The 26,772-nt window shown below is 34.0% G+C and overlaps 3 protein-coding genes across 4 annotated transcripts; 1 reads left to right on the forward strand and 2 right to left on the reverse strand.

The window, feature by feature from the left end:
• Positions 1-2,080: 2,080 nt before the first annotated feature.
• PHOX3 (Octicosapeptide/Phox/Bem1p (PB1) domain-containing protein / tetratricopeptide repeat (TPR)-containing protein) lies at positions 2,081-6,833 on the forward strand. 2 transcript variants are annotated; one of them, XM_012225749.4, is made up of 3 exons: positions 2,081-4,951; positions 5,049-5,284; positions 6,441-6,833. In XM_012225749.4, exons 1-2 carry the CDS (start codon positions 2,968-2,970, stop codon positions 5,195-5,197), a joined length of 2,133 nt encoding a protein of 710 aa, XP_012081139.1. In that variant the 5' UTR covers positions 2,081-2,967; the 3' UTR covers positions 5,198-5,284; positions 6,441-6,833. The 2 variants fall into 2 exon arrangements, with proteins under 2 accessions (XP_012081139.1, XP_012081138.1); XM_012225748.4 differs by having other exon boundaries at positions 2,084-4,951; positions 5,049-5,270.
• Positions 6,834-6,994: 161 nt separating this feature from the next.
• Positions 6,995-17,159, reverse strand: LOC105641244 (uncharacterized). The gene is made up of 16 exons (XM_012225750.4): positions 16,888-17,159; positions 15,823-16,071; positions 15,616-15,744; positions 15,299-15,506; positions 13,861-14,007; positions 13,110-13,184; positions 12,700-12,771; positions 11,641-11,712; positions 11,295-11,366; positions 11,097-11,168; positions 10,475-10,546; positions 9,875-9,943; positions 9,355-9,498; positions 8,611-8,682; positions 8,038-8,184; positions 6,995-7,410 (listed from the first exon to the last, which is right to left on the reverse strand). Exons 2-16 carry the CDS (start codon positions 16,015-16,017, stop codon positions 7,223-7,225), a joined length of 1,734 nt encoding a protein of 577 aa, XP_012081140.1. The 5' UTR covers positions 16,018-16,071; positions 16,888-17,159; the 3' UTR covers positions 6,995-7,222.
• A 1,067-nt stretch (positions 17,160-18,226) lies between these two features.
• TIP1 (Ankyrin repeat family protein with DHHC zinc finger domain-containing protein) lies at positions 18,227-26,129 on the reverse strand. Its single transcript, XM_012225751.4, has 13 exons — positions 25,465-26,129; positions 24,651-24,791; positions 23,840-23,952; positions 22,815-22,894; positions 22,543-22,706; positions 21,755-21,893; positions 21,563-21,662; positions 20,950-21,007; positions 20,568-20,645; positions 20,340-20,438; positions 19,892-19,970; positions 19,624-19,772; positions 18,227-19,019 (listed from the first exon to the last, which is right to left on the reverse strand). The coding sequence occupies exons 1-13, from the start codon at positions 25,747-25,749 to the stop codon at positions 18,594-18,596; spliced, it is 1,911 nt and encodes a 636-aa protein (XP_012081141.1). The 5' UTR covers positions 25,750-26,129; the 3' UTR covers positions 18,227-18,593.
• Between the last annotated feature and the right edge of the window lie 643 nt (positions 26,130-26,772).

Below are 26,772 nucleotides of genomic sequence, written 5' to 3' on the forward strand. Positions count from 1 at the left end.
ATTATTTTATTTATTATCACATGCATAGTTTAAATTTTATATAAAAAATTCACACGGGCAGATAAATTATAAATATTTAATAAGCTTTTAAATCAGCCACTGAAAATTTGAAATCAATTCAACTCAATCACTTGTATTTTGAATTTTTTTTTATTAATTTTTTTTATTATTAATAATTTGATTTGTTTGTATATTATGTTTAAATTTTATTAATTTCATAAAAATAATTACTAATAAATAATTAATATTATTATAATTTTTTATTAAATATTATTTAAAATTTTAATTATTATTTATCTTAAATTAAAGAAATGATATATTTATCTTAAATTAAAATAATTTTTACATATTATATGTTATAATAATTAATAGGAATTATATTTTGATGATGATTTTAAATTTTAATAAAATTCGGTATTTTTACCGTCCATAACTATAATTATATGCAACAACTGTTATCAGCTATCAGCTGATATGTACAACTAAAAAAAATGAAATTTTCATAATTATTTAATTTTTAATATATTTTTATAATAATGAATTTAAATAATAATTGTTTATATTTTTAGTTTTAATCAAAAAAGTTCGCTCTTTAATAATTCTTTTAATTTTTAATTGACAACAAGGTTTAACCACCAAGAAGTTCCGTTCTGCACGAGGGAAAGGGAGAGGCAGTGGTGTGGTGTGGTGTGGTGTGTTGTGTGGGGCAGTCTGTTTTCCGTTGTCAGTTGATGGGGGCCCACTGTTGTCCGTTACTTTGCTTCTGAAACCACATGGCTAAATGTGCCTTTATAGAGTGTGCGTGTGAGTGGAGACAACTTTGCCAGGGCCCCACATAACTTGTTTGTCTATGTCCAAGTCCAAGTCCACCCATTCTTCGAATCTGACCCCATTAGTTTTTGGTTTTGTCAATTTTCTCCCCAAAATTGGCTTATTTATTTCATCACATTTTTATTTAATAAAATAAGGAGCGAATCCCATGCAGAAAATGGCTTGGGGACCTCAATTGCGTTCAAGCATTTTCTTAAAAGTGATATCTTTAGATTATTAATTTAATAAATTAAACATTTTATCTTATGAAATATAAATCCTAACTAGTTGCAGATTTAAAAACAAAAAGAAGTTTGGGGGTTAAAATATAATAAAATATTCAGTTTTGTTTATCTAATTATATATTTTAAAAAGTTAATGATTAATAATAAATTTTTAAAATCAATTATTCAAGTATATCTTGTTAATAATGTTGTAATCTTTGATTGTATAATTGAAGCAAATTAATTATTAAATAGTAAAAAAATGATGATTATGTTAAAGAAGGCATCTTTTGTTGATTAAAAAAAACTAATTGAAGTTTTCTTTTTTAATTACTATACAATTGAGTTTCTCCTCGTAAAGAATAATACTAATTGAAGTTGTTATTATTACCTCACAGTGAATTAGTAGCTGATTTTATCATTATTATTATATCAAATAAATAAATAACACTTGAAAGCTATTTCAAATAAATAAAATTATGAATTATTTTGTCTTGAGTTTAATTAACAAGAATCTAACTTTTAAATAGAGTGTCAAGCACAATTATTTATTATGTCACTAAACTAATAATCAATGATATGTATTCTAAAAAAATTCATATATGATGCGTGGGTGATGAAATTTAAATATTTCATGAATTTTTATTAATTTGAGAAAAATAAATCACAATTCGTAATATTGATAATTCAATTATGATCTCAATATTATCATTTTAAAAGAAAAAAAAATTACCATTTTAAAATATAAAAAAAATTTCTAAAGCATTTTCACTGCATATTTTACATCCATCCATATTTTGCATCCTTCCAAACTAAACATAATTTTCTATTATTTTGTTTTTATTCCTCTAATCAATTGATTTTTAGATATAAATAACAGTTAATGGAGAAGTAATAAGCAGACAAATGATTGTCTATGTCGTTTTCCTCCAAGGGAAATCTTTGCCTAAAACTTGCCGTCAAACGTCCCCAAGATACTTGGAATTCACGGAAACATCAGGGCTCGTTACTCTATTTTCCGTAAATATCAATATTAAAAAATATAAAATATACTCATCATCAAAAGTTCCGTGAGAATTTTTTTTTATCCTTTCGATAAAACTGAAATATTATAAGCATCACAAGAAATTGGATTATCAGCTTTTTTGTTGCGTTCACGTTAAGCTGTCAGAATCTTAGAGATTACAAAAGCACAAACATTGGTCGGTCTTCCTTTCGTTTCTCGTTTTTTGCTTTTCCAAGCCTTCTTGTTGCAAATTTTCCCGTAAAATCTCTGATAACTGCTTGCTCTATCAACAATTTGTGTTCCCAGATAAGTTTCCTGCCAAAGAAGAAATCTTTCTCGCTCATTTTCTTTTTTGTTCAAGCAATATTTCTAATCTTTAACTTGGTGTCCTTTGTTGTTCTCTGAATTGGGGTTTGTTATTTCTTTGGATGAGCAATAATAAATCCTGATTTGGAGAGGTAGACCACGCCATTACTTTGTATTTCTGTTGTTTTATTCTCTGTTTTTCTTCATTTTTATATTCTTGGTGTGGTATGCTTAATATAAAATAACCCAATTGAAGAAAGATAGGTTTTTTTTTTTTTTCTTTTGAACATAGTTTGTAGAAATTGGCACTGGATTGGAGGTTACATTTGAATTTGGTACATGGGTTTTGTTATATAGGAGCTCGGTATTGATGTACTGATGTAATTGTATTCTATTTGTTATATATGTAATCTTGGACGGGCTCGTGTGTATATTTGTTGTAGAGTAAAATACTGGGGAACTAATGCTTTGAAGAATTATATGCAATAGTGGTTGTTGGGTTACAGTTGTTTGTCTTGTCTGGGAACTCTGTTTCTATCATTGTGTCATAAATTGTAGAAGGGTCAATAGTTTGTTCTACATTTGGTTGTATTTATTGTGCTTGTGATTGTTGAGTTCATAATGGGGAAGCAAAGTGGGAAGAATAAGAAAGGGGTAGCCGAGCTGTCAGGGGATAGTAATATGAAGCAAAATAAAGTTAAGTTCAATAGCTCTGAAGCCAGTGATAAAGACAACGAGATTTTCATTTCCATGTCTCAAAAATTGAGGGAGGAAGGAAACAAGCACTTTCAGAAAAGGGATTATCAAGGAGCTCTAATGAAGTATGAGAAAGCCGTTAAATTGCTTCCTAGGAATCATATAGATATATCCCATCTTAGGAGTAACATGGCAGCTTGTTATATGCAGATGGGTCTAGGTGAATATCCTAGGGCCATCCATGAGTGTAATTTGGCACTGGAGATCACACCTAAGTATAGTAAAGCACTGTTGAAGAGAGCAAGGTGTTACGAGGCTTTGAATAGACTTGATTTGGCTCTAAGAGATGTTTGTATGGTTTTGAACATTGAACCAAATAATATCATGGCAATTGAGGTCTCAGAAAGGGTGAAAAAAGCACTTGAGCAGAAAGGATTACGGGTGAATGATACAGCGATTGAACTGCCGCCAGAATATGTTGAACCTCCTAGCATTTTAACAAAGACAAAAGCAGTGAAAGAGAAGACGAGGAAGAAGAAAACTAAAAACATTAATGAGAAGAATGCCATGGAAGAAATTGAAGAAAAGAAGGTTGATGGCCAAATTGAGGAGAACCAGACTGAGGATAAGGCGGTTGTGGAGAAGGAAATTAGTTGTACAAAGGAAGAACCTAAGAAGAATGTAAAATTGGTATTTGGGGATGACATAAGATGGGCTCAGTTGCCTCTTAATTGCAGCCTTGTGCAACTCAAGGAAGTCATATCTGATCGATACCCAGGCTCAGGATCAGTTCTTATCAAATATAGGGATCAAGAAGGCGATTTGATAACAATAACCACTGATGAAGAACTGAAATGGGCTGAAGCGTCAGCTGAATCTAATGCCTCCATTAGATTGTATTTAGTCAAGGTCGATTCTCAGAAAGATCTATTCTTTGAGAAACCTGCGGGTGAGCGAGAGTTGCACAAACTGGATAGTGAACAAAATTTTGTGACAGATAATGGGAATGTTGAAAAAGCTAAGGAAGTAGAAAATGGATCTTGTTATATTGATGAATGGATAGTAGAGTTTGCTAAGCTGTTCAAGGACCATGTGGGCTTTGATTCTGATGCATATCTGGGTCTTCATGAACTTGGTGTTAAGGTATATTCTGAGGCTATGGAGGAGACAGTTACGAGTGAAGAAGCACAAAACCTTTTTATCACAGCAGCAGCAAAGTTCCAAGAGATGGCAGCTTTGGCATTGTTCAACTGGGGTAATGTTCATATGTCTAGGGCAAGGAAGAGGGTTTACTTAACCGAAGATGCTTCAAGAGAATCAGTGCTTGAACAAATCAAAACTACATATGATTGGGCACAAAAGGAATATAGAGAAGCAGGACAGAAATATGAAGCAGCATTGAGAATCAAATCAGATTTCTATGAAGGTCTTCTAGCCCTTGCGCAGCAGCAGTTTGAGCAAGCAAAACTTTCTTGGTATTATGCAATTGGCAACAACATTGACTTAGAATCATGGTCTCCTGAAGAAGTTGTACAACTTTATAACAGTGCTGAGAATAACATAGAAAAAGGCCTGAAGATGTGGGAAGAATTGGAAGCACCAGGCCAAAGTAAACTTTCCAAGTCACTTAAGATTAAACCTCAATCAAAGAATATGGGGTTGGATGGACTATTTAAAGATTTATCACCTGAAGAAGCTGTTGAGCAGGCTAAGAACTTGAGGTCACATATTAATCTCCTATGGGGCACCATACTGTATGAGAGATCGATTATGGAATTCAAATTAGGGTTACCAGTGTGGCATGAATGTCTGGAAGCTGCAGTTGAGAAGTTTGAGCTTGCTGGAGCTTCCCCGACAGATATGGCTGTGATGATAAAAAACCACATTTCAAATGATAATGCGCTAGAAGGTAAATCTAGACTGCAAAGAAATTTTGCGTCAAAAAAAAAAAAAAAGATCATCTTTAAGATGCTAAGAGATACATATGCTGATTTCTCTGATTGCAGGTCTAGGATTTAGAATTGATGAAATTGTACAGGCCTGGAATGAGATGTATGAAGCCAAAAAGTACCAAAGTGGGGTTCCCTCATTCAGGCTAGAACCATTACTTCGGCGGCGAGTTTCAAAACTTTATCATGCTTTGGAGCTTACATGAGGTGCATGCTTTAGAACTTCGATATCATGCCTGCATACTTCAACTACCACTGATGATACTCTTGCATGTTAAGGTACATCTACAAAAGTAATCTCTCTCTCTCTCTCTCTCTCTCTATATATATATATATATATATATATATATAATAAAAAGATGCCAAATGAATGACACTTTGCCGACCATTTGCTGGGATGTAGAAGTTCAGGTTATGTACTTGGTTACTTCTACTAGAAATAATATGGAAGCTCTAGTAATAGCTGTTCTTTTGCAATACTATGTCCTACCAAAACAACAGTGCTACCTTAGTGCCTTTTTGTATTTGTTTCTGCTGTTCCCCATTTCTTTTTGAGACTTCAGCTTCATTCATACAAGCTGCTCAATTTATGCTCTTACTCCTCTGAAAGCTCTATTTTCATAGAATAGTTAATAGATGTTTCTTGTTGAACAGCTTTTCCTTAAGAGAGCACTGCATTATTAGCGATTTATTGGGAGAGAAGTTTTACAGATCCAAAGTTATATCTGTTTAGGAATTGTTGTGGAAAAAACTCTGGCCGGACCATAGACTAATTCTAAGATTTTCCGCATTTTAAAAGTGTATTCTTGTCATAAACTAGCTTTGTATTTATTATTATAGCTGTGACAAAGAGAATGTTCTGCCCTGGAGAGATCTGCCACTGTTAAACTTGAAAGTATCAGAGAGATAAACATGCTAGATGAATTCAAATATTGGATAAAAATCCAACTTATACACATTAAATTATATTTGAATTTATATATGATAACAGGAACATCAAGTTGATAACACAATTCAGTAAGGTGCACCACATTCCTTGACATCGTTAATGCATAAGATATTTCTGTCTTGACCTTGGTGGATTTATGGAACATTTATTCTTCAATTTAAAGATGCTCATCTTGTTGGACTTCTGCTGCAAACTATGCAGAAGGATTCTTTTATCATTTTCCTAATGCAGTGTGATTTTTAGTACAAAAAGTTTTCGCTTTCAATATTTGGATCTAGCTCCTAGGCTTATAGGGAGAGATTTTTTTTCCCCAGCGAAAACTTCAGTGTCAAATTTAGATTGCCTGTTGATGCTATCTTTTGTCTCTGCTATTTTTGGCTTAATGCACTCCGATAATATGCATCTTCTTTATGCAGTTATTGCAATTGTCTCCTCGAATCTCGAATATATTTTGCAGAGCTTCATTTTGACTTGTTTAACCCTAAATATATGTTGTGCAGGTATCTTTCAATTCATCTTTTGAGATCCAGTTTCAGTCATGTACCTTTAGCAGTTGCTCTGGAATTCCACTGTGCATTGTTTTTACAAAATAGGTTCTTTTATTTATTTTACTTGATGGGGACAAGATGGAAGTAGCAGGATTTCCTTTTTTTGTTCTTTGCTGCCTTCACTTGCAACTTCTCCATGCTGTTTAGTCTAACAGTCAACAGGTCACGTGATATTTGCATTCATAATTCATTTGTTAAGTAGCTGCAATAATACATAGCTTGGTTATCATCTTAAAAATTTGTAATTTGTAATTTGTAATTTTGAGTTTGATTGCAACCTTTGTATTTGCTGCTAGTGATGTTTTTTAGTGTGAGAAAATTTACATTATTGACTTATTTTTACCAGATCAGTCAGTTGCTACTTTGCTCTACAAGTTTGATCTCTCTTAGATATAGATATCCTGCTGATCCTCAGATTGACAGTTTCACAGTCAAATTGTAGTTTAGATTTTTGCATACCACAGTGTTGGACTAAATTTAAAAATGTGAGCTTTGGAACCAAAAAATAAGCTAAAATATGTCTTCGCCTATAACATCTGATGAAACAACATAAGCAACTATTTACAGTTCATATAACAGCGAACCCATATTTACATACAACATTGGCTTTCTGCACCTTTATCACACCCCTGTGCCCAACCCGCTTGTTTCTTTGCAAAATAAATCTTATTTAACTGTACAGTGAAGCTACATGAGGTTGATGACAGACTATATACAGTATCTTACAAGCGCTTTCAGTATTCTGGCCGAAAGCTTACCAAATTGGGGAGTGCAGTTAGCTGAAGTTTCTTGATTTCTGATGCAGTCACCTTGCAAGACTCCAGGGATAATGAACGTAAATTTTTCAAAGGCTTCAGATACCGCAATCCCTCGTTGGTTATAAGAGAATTTGAAACATTCAATGACACCAGTCCTGTCAGTCCTGCATTTGGACAAACAACGGCATGAGTCAATCTAGATAATCTCTCAGTGATTCTAGTTGAATTCTGATAGAGGATCATAGGATTTTTAATTGCAAAAGGGAAGCAGGTTGTCATATTCCCAACCAGAATGACAATAAGTGCTTGAACATAGTAAGAGTAACCTTAAACTGCCTTTATCACCAAGAGTCTAAGGAAAATACCACAAAAGCAACCAAAAGGTCTCAGTATAGTTCTCCACAGTGCAAATTTTGTCCAACCGAACAATGGTTCAACTTATTTCAACATATTCCACAACATTTCAATTTTTAGCTATATATATTGCACAGGCATGAACAAAAAACATCCATGTTCCAGGAACAAGCATTCAGGTCGGTCAATGAAAAGGATGAACGGTTATAGGCATTTGTGCTCATCGAATCACTAGAGCACCATGGATAAGTTGCAATTTATTGGTCATAAAACATGCAATGCAGCATGACCATCCAATTGTAACTCGTACAGATGCACGAAATGGAACCATACAAAATGGATGTTTTAATTCTACTTCACATCATTAGAAACGAGTTTTATTCACCAGCTGGTTCAAGAAAAAGCATATATTTCAAATGATAAAAATAAAGTATTACCGGATATCAACTCCAAGGTTTTGTCTGTAAGGTTACTATTTTGTGATAGATTCAAAACTGTCAGGTGAGCTAGCTCTTTAATATTCTTCACCCCTGCATCAGTTAATCCTCCACCACAGATTTCAAGGGACTGGAGATTCTTGAAGTCTGCTTAGAATAAAAAACACATGGGAGTAAGAGAGCATTAAGTAACAAGATACACTGGCTGCCCTGGTGTGCCATAAATGCATAGGTAGTATTACATGCATGTGCATGCACAGACACAAATAGGGAGCAAATAAACACCATAACAAATCCGTTACAAGTTCTAAAATTTCAACATCAAGATATTTAAGAAAATATCTACATGTATAGCTTATGCAAAACATTTCAGCCACTATGGTTGAGAATTTATAGCTGAAATCTGTTAAAACCAGCCAAAATGGCTGGCCAGGCTTTATCCCAAAAAAAAAAAAACATTTGATAATTATGCCCTTCTTAAGGCCAGAGCAAGATATCTCAACTGTTCTGGCAGTGGAACAGAATTGACTGCTTTTAACTAATAACTTTCTCCAACAGTAGCATGTATCTTACATTGCAAATAATTTGCTCCAGAGTCTGAAATGCGAGCCCCAAAAAGATCTAGATGGATCAAACCCGTCAGTCCTGCATTGATAGTACCAATAAAATAAGGCATCACAATAATATACAAAGACAAAAAAAATTGAAGCAAAGTTAGCTTCAAATGCAACAAGTCAAACACTGGTCTAACTTTGAAGTCAGCTTCTTATGAAAAATGAAGGTTGCTGCATCTAAGCTTGACTAGACTTCAATGGTTTATTAATAGACAAGCATGGGTACACAAAAGGCTGGCTTATATTTCAGTTATAAATATAAATCCATAAGATTATCGCACACATTCACCAGTGCCCAGCACGAACATAATTTGTTTAAAAATATACTTGATGTTCATCATTAGTAGTCTTTGTACCAAGTTAATATTTTGGATCCCCAAAATAAAACTCCCAATTAGTATTAAATCATTCAAACTTTAACACTACTTTCAACTTCCACAATATTTCCCTTCTGAACATCCCAAAAGGCACAAATTTGATGAGGTTACTTGTCCTTCCCGTGTTCACTGGTCCTCAACATAAAATTTCCTCTCGTTTTCAAAATTGCAAATACATCAACCAAAAAGTACTCCTGATAAATATAACTATATTATTTCACCAAATCCTTTAGGACACAAGCATACCTAATGGCTCAGCTAGTTGCATAAAGTAAAATACTTGCATTCATGTCTAGAGGCATCTCAAGGTATCAATTAACGCTTACTTGTAAGGGCTCCAAGTCCAGCATCTGTAATCTGGCGAGCGTCCAAGTTGAGTGATCTAAGAGATGTCAATCCAGACAACTTTTTTAAACCATTGTCACCTACCAAGGTGAACGACAGATTTAAGTCCTCTAGAAGAGTTAAACCTGAAAGAAGAGAATGAGGTTAGAAGTCTTCATTGCGTTGTGCCAACAAAATGAACATGCATGGAACATGCGTTGTGCCAAAAAGGGCTATTCAATCCAGCAGACAGTAGATGAAATTTTACACAATGATCAGAAGTGTTAAGAAAAAGGGAGAAATTGATGCATGATTGCTTGGAATAATATGTAGAAAAAGAGGGTGGGAGGGAGGATATTAAAATGAAGACATCAGTCCTGAGAGAGAGAGAGAGAGAGAGAGAGAGAGAGGAGAGGAGAGACTGCAGCTGCAGAACTTTCTGCAACTTATATCACAGTGACGCACAATGTTATGAGTCATGCAAGACAAATAATAGATGGTAACTGGAGTTAGAATACAAACCAGAAAGATGGCGGAGCCCACTGCTTCCAACTTCAGTATCAGACAACTCCAAACTTTTAAGCGGAAGGCCTGCAGAGAGAACCATAGAAGTATAGAACTACTAAAGCCAATCACATACTTTAACTCAATTGTAATCCAGAGAAAATTCTCTCTTTTCAGAGATCCCTAATAAAACGAAAGTAAAAGTAAAATTAACTGTAAAGAAATGACAACAGCTATAGGAGAAACAATACATTTGTAAATTCAACTTTTTGTCAGTATCAAACTCCAATATGCCATAAAATATTATAGTTGACACAACAACCATCAAGCATATTAGCTTCCTGCATTCCTTAAGATGGACAAACAATCTAGAATTTGAATTCTCCTAGAAGAACATGATCAACAAGTGTTGAAGATCATCACTTGAGGTTCACAACAAAAAAAAAAAAAAATGTTCAGAAAGGACAAGAAGAAAGCAATTTAAGTTGGTTTTTTGATTTCCTGAGGAGTTTTAACAGAGCAGAAAAAGTCATCATGCAAACAGTATTGAAGTTCAGTCACCCATCATCAGTGATCACATTGGCAAAGCAGCAACGCAAGTAACATGGAATAGCATACCTGTCAAATTAGCAAGTCCTTCGTCACCAATTTTACAAGAGTCCAAGTTCAAGCTTTCCAAGTTTCTTAAGCCTGGAAGGAAGCAGAACCAGACAAGTTTATGGTAAAACAACATCGTCAATAAGTTTCGCTTATGGCCCACATGTATAAATAAATAGCTTATGATATTTTTTTGTCAAGATATGTAAAGTATCCAAGATGTGCAATGAACATTAGGTTAAAGATTTGCAACTATCTACTTGTTAATTAAGGGAAATGCTGAAGGATGGTCCCCTAGTCAGCAATAATAATATCTCAAGAAGATGATAACACTAAAAAGAATGGACATATGATTGGCATACTAAGTCAATAAGAAAGTAATGCAAATGAAGCAAATTTGCACGCTATGCTAGAACTTCTGACTTCAGGGCTTTTCACTTCTTTCAGTAACCACCATCAGATGAAAAACTGTTACAACTTGAATATTTCAAATAGAAGTAAAGTAAATGCAATTCGTTTACAATTTTCCTGGGGATGATAGCATTTTGAAATATTGTTATGGGACAATAATGCTTTTACCTATTTCACCAAAAATAGGTGAAAAGGATAATAAGAAAGAGAGAGGGAGAGAAAGAGAGAACACCTTTTAGATGCACCAGACATGCATCTGTTATGTCGTTAAATCCCAAGCTCAACACCTTCAAGTTTTCCAGTCCTGCAGGCAAACAATCAACTTGTTAACTAAAGATCACCCTCTCTTCAACCATTAAAATATAAAGAAATGTAACATATTCCATTGATCAAATATGCGCAGGTCAAAGAAAAGGCAAATTTCACTCACCAGAAAACTTATCCCATCCATCATCTGATAAACCGCATCTGTTCAGGTTTAAGTATGCTAGGGTAACAAGAGCTGCAAAAATAACCATTTATCTACTCATGAACCATAATTGAACATTAAAAGTTCTCAGAGTTATCTTTCACCAAAATTTGACAACTCCTTGAGCAATTTTCATCTGAAACCCATAGCTAATTTGATGGGAAACGATTTATCTTAGTCTCTAAATTCATTCAATAAGTTCAGAGAATCACTAACTTGATTAAAATTATAGTGAGAATTCATAATCATAACAAACAATATTGTTAAAAGGATAATAGAAAGGCCAAGAACTGAAGAGAGAATCAACCAGAGATGGAATCCAAGCATGAGGTGGTAACATTGCATCGCTCTAAGTTCAGCATAATAAGCTTCTGCAACCCTGCCAAGCACAGATAAAGATCCAGTCACTTCTTAGAACAGCAAATATTTTCTTGAGAAAAGGGGAAGTTTGATACTATTTTAAAATAGTCTAAAACCAATAATTAATGCAGCCAGCTTTAGCAAATGGCACCATGTTGGAGTAACATATCAAATCCTCGAGAAAACAGCAATAATTACATAACAATATATGTTCATAAATAGAAAGCCTCGTGTAAGATTATGTATGAGTAAAACTCGACCCCAAGAAAGTAAGGGGAAATTTCAAGGCACTACAAAAAAGGTGGAATAAGCTGTGCAAGGATGGGCTAATTATAAGATACCAAATGCATTAACAAGAATGTTTATAGAATGACCATCCAGTGGAAAAAGACCAATCATGAAAGTAAATACAAAGCATCGTTTCAGAGTATGGAATGCGTACATAAGATGTGTCACCAGAGTGAATGTTATGAAGTAACCTATATTGTAAGATCCCTTTCACATGACCTAGATAACAGAGATTAAGCAATTTTTGCACCAGTTTTTCTTACAGTAAGATGTGTCACTAGAGTGAATAGTATGAAGTAACCAGAGTCAATACATAAGATGTGTCACCAGAGTGAATGATATGGAGTAACCTATATTGAAACATCCCTTTTACATGACCTGGATAGCACAAATTAAGCAATTTTTGCATCAGTTTTTCCTACAGTAAGTTGATTTGGTTACATATCGAATGTTGCCCTATTATACTATGAAGCTCCTTTGTGTCTCTTCTTATGCAAATGGCATAAGACATCAAAAAACTTTGGGAGGCTCTGAAATCTTGTATTGCTCTGATAATGCTTATTCTGCTGATTACCTTTCCCAACTTTCATAGGAGAAATAGTCACCACTGGAGAAGAAGAGGTAAATATGGTTGCACACAAACATATAAAAATTTGTGGAATGAGGAGAAAAGTAGCCGTTGCGGTTGCCATATGATTATATAAAAAACATAAAGTACCTCTCAAATATGAAACTCCAAAATCAGTAACGTTAGTATTGGAAATTTGTAACTCCTTGAGGTTTGTAAGACCTGAAACATTGAAAAAATGAGAATTGAGTGAAACGGACCCTAATCTGACTCTCTCTCTGAGAGAGAGAGAAAGAAGATGGGATGATGAAAAAAAGGGGCACATATGGCAAAAAAAAAAAAAAAAAAAGAAAAAACAAGCCAATGAAGGGTCTCTTCCTTTTAACAATCCAAAGACAATAACGGAGCAATTACTCTACTATAGCAAATTATCAAACACATGGAGTAACATCATCAGTCATTTCAATTTCAGTCCCTTAGAAATGGCAAGCAACGGCTAAAAGAATAGGTGAATGGATTCCATATTTTCCAGTGGAAAAAAATGTAGGAAGAACAATTACCTGAGAGTGCCTTAATGTCCAAATCTGTTATGCATTTACAGCATCTCATATTTAGAGACTCTAGTTTGATTAATCCTGGGGACAACAACAAAATAAGAAGGAAGAAAAATATAATATTAGAGCCATTAAAATAAGTCTAAAACATATGCTGCATGATAATTTCTGAATGTGATAGACCAACTGCCAATTACAACTCCATGTGAAAGTCAAATGGCATCTCCTATTGTGTCCGAAAAATGACAATTTCTGAAGAATAGCTATAACCAGCAGCTTACTCTTCACCTATATATAATCATACACCTCAGCAGTGGTGCAGAAGCAGGTTAATCTAAGCTTCTCTTTTTTTTTTTTTTTTTTTTTCAGAAAAAAAGAAAGGAAAGGAAAACTAGAGAAAGAGAGAGAGAGAGAGCATGCAAGTGCATGCATGTTCCCTCATGGCACCAGTGGTAAAAAGGTAAGTACTGCTTGCTTATATCAGACCTGGTCTTCAAAAGAGGAGAAAGAAGAGGAGGAGAAGGTCAAATTAAAAATGTAGTTGCTAGCCTAAATACTTGAATGATACTTACAGACTCAGAAAAATAAAGCACATGAGCAATGCTATCCAGACACTAAAATGTGCAGACCCTTTTAAATAACAGCATATTCTAAAAATACAAATTAATTCCCTCTAAGAAGTATAACGACTAGAAGCAATATACTCCAGGAAATGCACCAAGTAAATATAAGCTTTCATATCACATGATATACAAACCTTTGAGATGAACAAGTCCACCATGAATCCGGGGACACCTTTCCAAGTCCAACTTTTCTAGGTTAACCAAACTGGAAAAGGCACGCATTCCTTCAGCAGTTACAGCATTGCACTTTTTGAAACTCAAACATGTCAAGTTGGTAAGACCTAAAAGAACAGGATCACAAAGATCATCTATGTTATGCAGAAAATAGTGATGATTTGTGAAGCAACAGAATAATTATTCAAGAGATAAGTTACTGAGAAATAGAAGATAAAGATGCTAAATGATATAATGCATGAATCAATACAAAAAAAAGAAGATAAAATCTATAAATTCATAGTAGGGAGATCAAGGATACAGAGCATCATACAGGACAATATAAACCTTGCAAACACCATCACTTCACAGAGTACAAACAGCACATAGAACAAGTACTAATTCAGATTATCAAACTTTTGCTGCATTTGAATTGCAGAATACAACTAACTTCTGCTATTAATGCTTCAACATGCATCTAGCATGACTGCAACTTCTCAAATCACAACTGTTGACAATTGTTCCATACATAAATTTCCACTACAACTATATGCTCAAAATGGCAGCTTTTAATATGTAACAACTTTATATTACATATCCTTTTTTCTTTAATAGAATGCTTTATACACATATCTTTTTGTATAATAAACAAGTCAAAATTGAAAATCAGAGCAATACATGGGGACTTGGAGAACAACAAAGAAGACATTTTCAACCAAAAACTCGAATAAATTGCTTCTGGTATTATCATAACCAGTTTTTCTAGTCATGATATGTATCAAGAATTGCATTATCGTTATTAACTACCATGCAAAACAAGTACTGTCAAATGATGAACTGGTACAGGAACGTATAGTGTTGCAACTCAATATTTTACTGAAGGCAGAAGAAACTGTAAATATGACTAGAAGAAAATCAACATCATCTCATATACTTGCATGCACGCATGTATGTAAAAATTACTCCATCCATTTCTTCCAGCAGTTTTTTTAATTTAAATAGGTTAAAGTAAATTTCTGTAGAGTGATGTAATCTGTTTTCCATATAAAGTATGACGTTAACATCTTAAATTCAGAGATTTAAATCTAATTCTATCAATTAAGAGGTAAATTCAATGAAAAGAAAAGACCCAACTTCCAACTATTTGGCAGCTACCTTGAGCTCTATTTTACAATTGAATGCACCTGGTACAGTGGTACTACAATTCAATTTGCAGAAAAACCTTATAGCCACCTAGGATTTTGCGCGCAAAGAAATTTCATTAAAAAGAGGATGACTGTCAGTCAAGATTATCAAATCCAGACAGTTTTTAAGAATAAAATTTTCAGAAAAATATAGTATACTAAAACAAAGAAGAGAAAAAAGATACAGGTTGTAGCAACGCAATGACCAAGCATCAGAGAGCAAATAAAGCAGTACCACTAAAATGATTCAGTCCACTTTCAGAAATGTGGTCACAATGGTTTAAAGTAATGACTTGGAGGTTTGAGCAATCTTTGAGAAGACCCAATCCAGTATCTGTGACGTCAGAATCAGAAAGATCGACAGAAAGTAAAGATGATCCTTGTGAGGAGACAACATCCATCCAACTATCCTTTACTCCAGGATATTCAGTTAAAAGAACATCCTGTCAATTTCATGTAGAAGGTTAGTTGAACAACTGAAAAGCAAGTGCAAGTGTAAACTTTAACCAGATTAAAGAATTTCATTTCTGAAAGGATCCACAGATTATATACCTGAAGAGCACAATCTCTGAATGTTTCAAGAGAAGCATCAGTAAGGCAACGTGACAGTACCAATTCATTAAGGATTTGCTGACTTATATCCCTTGGAAGAATTGAAAATGAACTATATTTGTCGATATCCTACACTTCAGAAAGTAAAAGATCAGACAAAAGAAATAAGGGAAAAGTCTCCAAGTAATGCCAAAGAAGTCTAGCAACCTCTCGTATTTTGCGTATGCATAATTCCATGAGGGATGGGCAACTGCCTCCTGGCTGGAGGTCTGTAACATGTCGAGCAAGTGAGTTTCCCAGCCATTTTGAACTTCCACTTTTACTATATCTTCCGAATACCCCACTTCGCACCCCTACCTCTATAGCCTGTTGATCTCTCTTCCTTGAACAAATTCCACCCATTGATTGATATCCCACCAGCTAACAATTTATCTCATTAAGCGCACCGAACAATAACTGCAACCAATTACCAAATCAAAGCATATAGCATTAAGACCAATTCATTCTATACGATCCAAACAGAAAACATTAGATAATTAACATATTTAAGAGTACAGAAAAATGTATTTCAAATGCCTATAAAATGCTCGAATCAACTATGACTCTGTTCGGTAATTTTTTCCAACTTTTTTTTTCCTTTTTTGGCTATTAAACCAATCAAATCACTTCTGCAAATACAATCTCAACTCAGTGGTGCAACGAACAGAACTAGAGATTCATCAATAATAAAATTAACTTCCTTAAATATTCTTCAGAAAAACCAAATTTTAAAGCTTTATCCCACGTGCACGTGCACACAAAACCTCCTCAATTTAATATAAGAGTAAGTGGAAACACAAACACACACAACATATTATACGAGAATACAACATAACACAATTAACAAACAGCTGTAAGTTTTTGAGTCACAACCCATGAAGCAGAATCATCTTGATAGCTTCAAAAGTTGGAGTAATTAATAATACCCATTCCAAGAAAAACCGTCCCAACACTTTTAAACCTTAGGTGATAATTTACTATTATAATTAACCAGTGGTATGTAAATGCTTATGGGAATCAACTCCTAGGAACCCCATCATTCCACTCCACAATTCAAAATTTACACCAAAACTCAATCCTTGAACATGATAACCATAAACAAAGAATACTTGTACAGTTGAAACGCAAAAGCTGTTTTCCAAAGAAAAACTATCCTTGATCAATTCTGATTAGTATACCAAACAAATACAAACGAAAATTAAAAAGAAAAAAAAAATGTTGATTACACTGTACCTAAAACCTGTAAGCAATAACAAGCTTTGAAATGAATAGATAATCAAGTAAGAGAGGGATAGAATTCAGAGACTCCCTTTGCAAAGACTGATAGCAATCACTATAGGGAGAGAGAGAAGAGAATGAAACTGAAAGCAAGAAAGCAGGGAGGTGGGGATTGGTAGGAGGAAGGGAAGAGAAGGAGCTGGAGTTCAGAACCGTATGATGGCTGACACGTGGTAAGCTGGTGCGATTGATGAGATAAGGACGTTGTAATAAGCGAGAAAATGAAAGCATTTGTAGGGCCTAGTTGCTTTGTTCGGCGGGAGAAATAACCGGAACATGCACAGAGCCGTAGCTCATAACAGAGTCGTACGACAGGCCGTTCTGTCCCTTGTTATTTGTCACAATTTGTTTTTTTGTCACAGAATGCCAACGTTTTGTGCACACAGTCGAGTTATGGGAGACTGGTTCGCCAAATAGCATACAACAAAAGGTAGACGGCAATGTCGTTTTCCCATTAGCTCATCACAGTTTATTGAATAAAAAATTGAATGAGGCTGAAACTAAAATTATTTTAATGTTGTTTTCAATGCTTTCTGCTAACTCTATTTTCAATGAAGTTACATCAGCATGTTTAGCTTTAATTTTGGATTTGGTTTAAACTGCTAAACTCAATAATTAGTTATTGGTAATTGGTAATTTCTTCTTAAAAAAACATTTATGATACCTTTTTATTAATTATCACTGCTATAAAATTTCATTTCATAACTTAGTTGAGTAATTTCAAATTCATTATCTTCTTATAATCCATTTTCTATGGTCAATTAATTACTCTCCCAGCCAAATTCTCAATTCCTCAAGAGGCATCTCAACTTTTTAAAAAAAAAAAAAAAAAAAAAAAAAAAAAAAAAAAACACAATTGTAATTTTCTGTTAAATTTAACAGTTTTTTAACTTCTTTTTTTTTATTATTTCATTTAGATGATACTTCTATAAAATTAAAAGTATTAATTATTTATTTCGATCTATCTATATATAAAGCAACAGTTGCTGTCGTTTTTAAACGAGCAATCGAATGAAATGGCATCAAAGCCTCCAGCTTCTTTCTCTTCTTTCAATCTCAATAAAAAATATCCATTTCAATTAATGGCATATCATCCATGCTAGAACTAAGAAATTCGAAAATATACATATATCACCCACTTCTAGAACATCTAAGAGTTTTCTTTTATAGAATTTTGAAAATAATAATAATAATAATAATACGAGCATTAAAGCATCCAAGCAGAATATCATAATTGGAGTAAAGCCAAGAAATCCAAGTGAGGATTGAAAACCGCATGATAAACCAATTCACATGATATCAAGAAGAAAAAAATTGTAATTTCACATATGAAACTTCATGCTCAAATCTCACTAAGTGGATCGGAATCAATGTAAGGAAGAGACAAGTACAAAAATAAACAATGAGGAAGAAGATGCCACCAAGTGGAAGAGTGGAAAAGGCTCACCCTCAGACTGCTACAGTTGTATGCTAACTGAATGTAAATCTGCCATTAACACTGATGGCTAAGTCTACGACCTTATCAGAGTAAAATTTTTTACAAGAATACCGCCATTTAGGGGGGCAAAAAGAAGCAACAATCAATTACATTACAAAAGGTTAATCAGATGCAATATGATACAATACACATCAGTTTCAGACTGTATCAAATTGAAACATCATCATGAAGCTGCAACAGTACGAGCATTGCTCCGTCCAAGACCAAGACCCAAACCCAAAGGAACGCTATCTGTTTTGGACTTCCCATGGTTACTATGGCTGCAATGCGAAGAATGGACATGACCTTGATGGACTTTAGTGTCGGGATTCACATTAATGGCAATGTGGCCATTGCCATTGATGTGAGGAGAGTGTACATCCCCATTTTGCGTGCTTGAATTCCTCATCACATGCATCATTGCAATCCCCTCAGAATGTGGAGAATCTTCAATATACTCCACATCTTCATTGTAGCCATTGATCAAGAAATCTGAACAATTCTTTCTGACACCATGATCATATGGATTTCTGAAGCGACCACTTGGACCTCGAAGATAGCTGTAACGCATCGCATTGGCCATTTCATTTGTTGTTATATTGCGAGATATCTGTGCCAGGACAGAAAGGATTCAGCAGGTGTTAAAGTAACAACTAGGGCAGTAAATGAGCCGAGCCACTTGTGAGCTGCTCGAGATTCAGCTTGATAAAAGCTTACTTGAGCTCATTCGATAAGCTTATCAAGCCAAACTATCAAGCTCATTAACTTGCAAGCCAGCTCACAAGCCCACTTTATCGAGCCGAGCGTAGTTCGTGAGCTAGCTCAATTAGCCAAGACTAATTAGATCTACAACAAAATGATGTTGTTTTGGTTTGATAGATTTCGAGCTAGAGCTTGAACTCGGCTCATTTAAAGTTATCAAGCCGAGCTCGAGCCTAATTATTTTTAACTGACCGGAGCTCGAACTCACTAGAGCTGGGCTGGACTCAGATCATTTACAGCCTTAGTAATAATATATACACACACGCGCACACGTATATATAACAGCAAAGCAAAAAAATCCAACAGCTAGAACTTCAGTTATTTATCACATCAAGAACTAAGTGCATCCACATTGCTCAAGCTGATGGATTTACTAGTTCTGTAATGACTGGTGCAAGACACACACTACTTGAAGGCACATGAATGCAGTAAAAGAGGACAGCTAGACTTACCTGAGAAGCTTGCACGACCGTTAATACTGCCACACCGAAGAACAGGAAAAAATCCACAATCAGAAATGAAACAGCACCAGTATGTTGAACAACAGCATGGTTTATCCATGAACCGAATGTAGAGGGAGCTGCTGGATCAGTCAGAACTCCTACATCCAGCAAAATATTCTCCATCAGCCAAGATAAACTCCCCAAGCAACCAAAAAACTTTAGAAAAATGAAAAAGTTGAAAGATAGCTTGGATTTAAGAAACCAATTAATCACATACTTGTAAGAGCCACCCCACCAGTAAGCAACATTGCTGAAACTTCTAGAACAAGAAACACAAAGAAATCCCATTTGTTTTTCTGCATGAAAAGCAGGAAACAAACCAATGGTCAACAACATGGTACTGATGTCAATTTTTAGTGTGAAGCATGAAATTGTAACATGGTATTCCTACCTAGGAAATTTCAGATCATATACGTAGTAAAAATTCATGCAAAAGTCCAGCATTATGTCATAATTATTTTGCACATATTCCAAATAGCCAATGATTATAAATAGTATGTATGTTGAAGATTGATTCTAGGTTGAATGTTATCATACTAATTATGGGTGCAACCAAAGTCAAATGAGTAACTTTTCATATTGCATCTTTTCAGAAAGATAAATTTTATGTTCTCATCGACAAGCCATCAGGTGAAAAATGTTTGTGCAATTGATGATATACACACCTTGCCGATACAATTAGATACCCATGGGCAATGATGATCAAATTGCTCAACACAACGATCACATGTGGAACAGTGCTTTGCACGAAGAGGTCTAACAATCTGGTCATCACAAAATAAAAAACCTGTAAGCAAAAACTAAACATGCCCATGGAAAAGACAGAAAAACATTTCATAATATTAGTTTTAAACAAGCCACCGGGATCAGCACTTTGAAATAATATAAAGCACCTTGCATGTTGCACAAAGTTGAGACCAATTTCCAGCTAGCAATGCAGGATTATTTATTTCGATCTTCAAAAGAGGTTCCTGGCATAAAATAATACATAAATTGATAAGTAATTAGAAAATATACAATGCATTCTGTCTCTTTTTCACAAGGGAAAAAGAAAAGACCAGCATGACTTGAAAAAAGGAAAGATTGTGTGGATGGGAAAATAAACGCATCTTTATGGATGATACCATAAAGAGACAATTCTGAGTGTTATTTTTGTGCAGGTCAGGATTTTTTTTTTTTTTTTTTTTTTTCTGGAGGAGGGGGAGGGGTTTGGATTGTCAGTAAGGGGAAATGAGTAAACTACAAAACATGCTAGGTGTAAGGAATGAAACTCACATCATCTTTCATGTTTTCTGGATCATGCACATTCATTCTAATGTAACCTGGATCCTTCCTGCAAAGGGGTAAGGATGAGGAAAGAATGAAAAAGATAATCGAGTTAAATGAGCTTAGCATGTTTCATATCCAAAGGGGAATAGGCAAAACGAACATACAGCAAAAAAAAGAAAATAGAAACTCGTGTTCTCTCAACAATACTATAATATCAGAATGGAAGTGTATGCAAGTCTATATTAACAATAAAGTAAAATCATCCAGGCCATTCCTTATTGCAACAAATCTGGGCAAGTAAAATCCTTTCAATGTAGCTTCATTATGGTTGCTCCTTGCATATCTTCCAAGACAATGTCAATTTTGTGCCCGCACAGCTATTAAAATATGACGATGAGCACTTACCCACGTTATGCCACATAAAGTAGCCTTCAAACTTACATAGGAATCTAACTTCATAGTTCACACCTCAATCTCAAACATTACACCAATTTTTAGTACTGATATTTTATTTGGCGTGAAAAAGAATTAGTAATTACACAGATTGTTCGGATCTGATAATGCAGACATAACTAAAGTCAACAGCTCAACCACTCAAAATGTTAGCTATGGAGCATACCTGCTACACCTATAAAACATAAATAGTCCAACAGTTGCTAGGAAAACACCCAACCAGGCAAGAAGGCCAAAACCAGCTGTTAACCTTGGTAGATTAGGATCTGCAGCATAGTAATTAAAATTATCAAAAAATAAAAAATGTAACCTACTCTTGATTATTATTGAAATATAATGAAAAGATAGGAGCCAATACCCATAATGACAGAATGAATAAAGATCACCAATAGTAGCAGTATTACAGCCCAAAGTACAGGAGCAAGTCCAAACTTTGAGAGACGTCCAAGGCGGCTATTCCCATCACAACGTTTGTCAAGTAATTTCCTAGAATTCCCCTGCATAACCATATTAAACATAGAATTTATTCTAGATTAAACTTCAGCAATTCTTATAGAAACTTTCCAAATTTCTTTAGAGATACATAGAAAAATCAAATGAAATAGTACAGCATGCACACTTAAATAAGAGTCACCCCATGCATCAATATACACAGAACGGTAAGTTACTTCACACAATGCATTTCTCATCACAAATGCAGAATTATTCTCATGTCACCATTAAGGAAACGAGTGTAGGTAGCTCTAAAGGGCTTCACTCTTCTTTATAATAATCATGTTCTATGAGGATACTTGGACATGGATACAATACTTCAGAACTTCAAATTGATAAGAAAAGCTATGAAATTTTGGTGAGTTTGTTCCCAGACATGTACCCATATTCAACAGTCATTCTTGAACCAAGCAACATGCAGTAAATGCAATATAACAGACAGAGCCACTACGAGCAATGAAACAAGCACCCTTTCTATGTAAATCTACTATTCTGTTGCATCTGCCAATTAAACAAGTGCAGATATGATGTATCACATCAAGTCAATAACTAAGAGTCCAAATATGAGACAAAAATATCAAGAAAAGCAAGATACTGCTTGTCTGAGCAACCTTACTAACCAATTAAAAACTATTTTGGTTATGGAGCACCTACAAGGAAAAAAGCAACTTGTCTGTGGTTCTTGTCAGAAGCAAGCTGGGCTGGTGTAAGGCCAGTATTATCAGTAACTATTAAGTCTTCTTTCTTGCCAGCCTGTACTAACACTGTGCATGCCTCCAAGTTACCCCTAATTGCAGCCCAATGGAGAGGGGTGCAACCTAATATGCAAATATAAGAAAAGAAGAAATAGGAAATTTGTCATAGATTCATCCAAAAATATTTTTCCCATAAAATTGTATTGAGAAATAAAAATATTAGGCATGTACCCTCTTTATCCTGCCGTCCCCTATAAGCATCCAGAAACAACAGAAGGCGTATGCAATCGGCAAAACCTTTATAAGCAGCCCTAAAATTCTCCAAAAATAAAACAAATGAATGAAATAAAAAATTCATCATCTTAATCACCGAATATGGGGAATATGACAAATTATTTAACTCAGGAACTATTTAATATAATGAACCATAAAGGAAATATAACTCATTTAAACATTTAATATGACTAGCAAGAAAGCTAAATTATTAATCTAAGCACATAACCACAATAATATATTTGCCAAAGTTATGACAGATTGCATATTTAACTCACAAACCAAAAAATACATATGAACTTCTGAAGACGTAAAGAGCAGAAATGGTCCACTAAAATAAAAGGGATTCAGGAACCATCGCAGTAAGAAATAAATAAGTGGAATCAATATCTTTTACTTTACTCTTTTTTTTTTTTTCCCTTTCCAGCAGCTAGGCTATAAAAATATGTGTTAACTCTCTTCGCTATTGCATCCTAGGTGCAAATGCGGTTCAAATATTATATCTCTTAAAATAATATCATGCAGTTTTACTGCCCAGACTACATGGTAGACAACACATTCCACCAACAAATCTGTTCAAATAACAAGACAACAAATTATAAATCAATTTTAAGTAGTGTTACCAAAAAATTAGAAGATCATAATGAATTTTGTAGAAGATAAAGAAAATCCATAAATTATCATCTCTATGATACAATTTATACGTACAGAATATGACCAAGAGAATTCACAAGTCTTGATTATTGAAAATGTAAAACATAACACAATTTATAAAAATTAATAAATGACAGCTATATTAATCAATAAAATAAGGACCAAAATACGCAATTATGCAAATTAATAAATAACACTTCACAAACCATTCATGATCATGATTGAACAGAAATACTGTAGAGCTATCAATAATATATATAACAAACAGCATCTGAAGCTATTACAACCATTTAATAAAAGGTAAAGATACAGAAGAAGTTATCATTTACCAGTGCAAAGGGCTTCTTCCATCATTATCAGGAACATCAGGGTCTGCGTTCCATTTTGAGACAATGTGATAGAGGAAAGCTGTCTGACCATATTGAGCAGCAACATGTGTTGTCTGTAATTATGTGGAATTAGTATTGAATATTTTGTTTCCAAATAATTCACACTCGAAGAAAAATCCAAACTGAAGTAATTAACATCCAGCAATTTTAAAGCAGAATAAAATCAATGCTACAAAATATACAGATCTAGATTGTTGTTCTCTTTACAAGTTTTTTTTTTTTTTTTCTAACTGACTTTCCATGTTTATCATCTTTCCTGAATTTAGAAACTTTGTTCTGATAACTGCTAGAATATAAATCTAACTTGCACATAGTTGTTTGTTGCTAGTTTATCAACCTAGCTTCTCTGATCTAATTTTGAAATTTTGGCACAACATGATTTTATCACACTTTGAGTTAGAAGACATGACCAAAATGCGAAAGCTACAAACTTGGGGCGATAGCATGAGCTTATCTCAGCACTTATTGGCAAATGTACCTAAAGCTTGGGATAAATAGAAATTATACATTGATTATGTACCTCGTTTTCGTAAATCAATCATTCATCAAGCACGAAATCTCTTCTGGATGTAGTCACCTCAAAAACTAAATGGGTGAAACAAACTGGCACGTGATCATGATCCAGTTTGAAATACAAATATCAAATTTAGATCGTAAAACATTTACCCAGGCAAACATAATCAAGAAAATCATGCTTGGCTCTCCCTTGAACAAAGTATATTTATTAAATAAAGAAGGAAATGGCACTGACCTGATATCCATAAACATCAGCAGCAGTTACGCGAGCACCCTCTTGGAGTAAAAGCTCTGCAACTTGGATTGCACCCCGAACTGCACTCCAGTGCAATGCTGTCTGCCCGGTATGATCTACTGCATTTACATCTCCTCCATGCTGGCAATCAAGGATAAAAAATGGCAAATCAATTAATGAAAACGTCCTCTGATTAGTATGGACTACAACAGCTTTAACTTGGTATAATATTTAAAATCATCAAAATTAATTATCTCCTGACTGATAACTACAATCATTCTGTAGAATTCTTATAGAATTGTTATATATACTTATACATATTAGTATGCATCTGAAATAAAAAAAATAAATAAATAAAAAGAATTGGGTTGCTTTTTTTAAGAAGGATTCCGCTTTTTGCACTCGAATTTTTCATCACCAAGCAGTCATAAAAACCATGCACGCAAGTACTCCTAAGCTAAAGTTACTAGAATACTTCAATCTCACACCAAGAAACTCAAGAAACCCACTGAAAATACATCAAATTACAAAACATATTCAAGCATAACAATCAATAAATTCAAAAATCGTCAAGTAACCAAATAGAATAATCCCGCGAAAAACCAATGCGACAAACAAATCAATATCCAAAACCAAGTAGGGAGAAGAAAGAATCCTCAGTGACATACTAGAAGAACAAACAAAAACCAATAACCCACCACATAACCCCACAAAATGCCCGCTATAATGACAAATTGAAAAACCAAAATAAATAAATAAATTAAAGAAGCCCATGGAACAACCATAATTCATGGGGAGGAAGAGATAGAGAAACCTCAATAATATACTGAGCAGCAGCAGTTCGATTATTCAAAGCGGCCCACTGTAAAGCATAGTAACCGAGGCTATCAGGCTGGGATACAGAACAACCCTCACTCTCCACCAATCTCTGAAGCTTCTCCAAATCCCCATAGGCAGCAGCGGTATAAACATCGTTCCTCAAGCTATCCTCGCCAACAGCGTCACCATTAGCGATCCCATTGGCTCCATTAACAGATGATGCCGCTTCCCCATTGGCAAATTGTACCTCCTCCTCCACCACCTCGATCTCAGATGACATTTCGTCAATACGAAATTCGCAGTCACAGAGCAAAGTTTTAAACAAGAAAAGAATTGGGGTTGATATGGACGGATTGTTTTGGCGCTGACTTCAATCAAAGAATTAATTAAAATGGGAAATTGAAATGATTTAAGGAATTTATAAATGTGATGCCGTAAGGGTTTTTCTTGGAAGGATAGGGAGAGAAAGAAAGAGAGAGAGAGAGAGAGGGAGCTTTGGGCTGGGTCTTTTAGCCGTCCGTGTTGACTGGGGGAAGGGGATTATACATACATTAACCAGAGAGAGAGAGAGAGAAAGAGAGAAGATGACAGAAGTCGAAACCGCATTCGCGTTTCTTTGCCTATGAATATCCGCACCTAGACATTTCCAAAATCCAAAATCTAAAGAATTGTCTGGATATTTTTGTTATTTTCAGTATTTGCTCTTCTTTTTCATCTTTTAAAAAAAAATTAATTTTTGCCATTTGTTTTTTATTATAGAAAGTTATTAAATCCTATTCAACAACTTCAATATTTTTCTATATAAAATATTACTAATATTTAATAATATTATCTTTAATAAAATTTCAAAATCATATTAATATCATAAATTATAATTTAATTGACAAAGAAAAAATTTTTTGAACGACTTTTCAATTTTAACATTAGTTGAATTAACATTAGTATTAATTTCACCAATAATATACTATATTTGCCGATATGTTTAAATATTAATTAAATAATTGATCATATTATTAATATTATTTCAAATAATAAAATTTTCAATTTTTTCCAATAATTAATGAAATTAATAATTTTTTGATAATTAATAAACTTATTATTTATTGCATTTCATTATTGTAATAAATTTATTATTTGCATTATTAATTATTGAAAAAAAAGGAAATCAAAAGATTTTTTATTAATACAATAAACTTATCATAGAATTGTTAATTATTGAATTCAATATAAGTAATTAAAATTTATATCTCAATAATTTGGAATATAATAATAAGAACACAAATAATACATATGTACAAATGTT

The sequence above is a fragment of the Jatropha curcas genome, chromosome 8 (assembly GCF_041381405.1).
Source record: "Jatropha curcas cultivar XTBG-Jc1 chromosome 8, XTBG_Jcur_1.0, whole genome shotgun sequence".
Lineage (NCBI taxonomy): Eukaryota > Viridiplantae > Streptophyta > Magnoliopsida > Malpighiales > Euphorbiaceae > Jatropha > Jatropha curcas.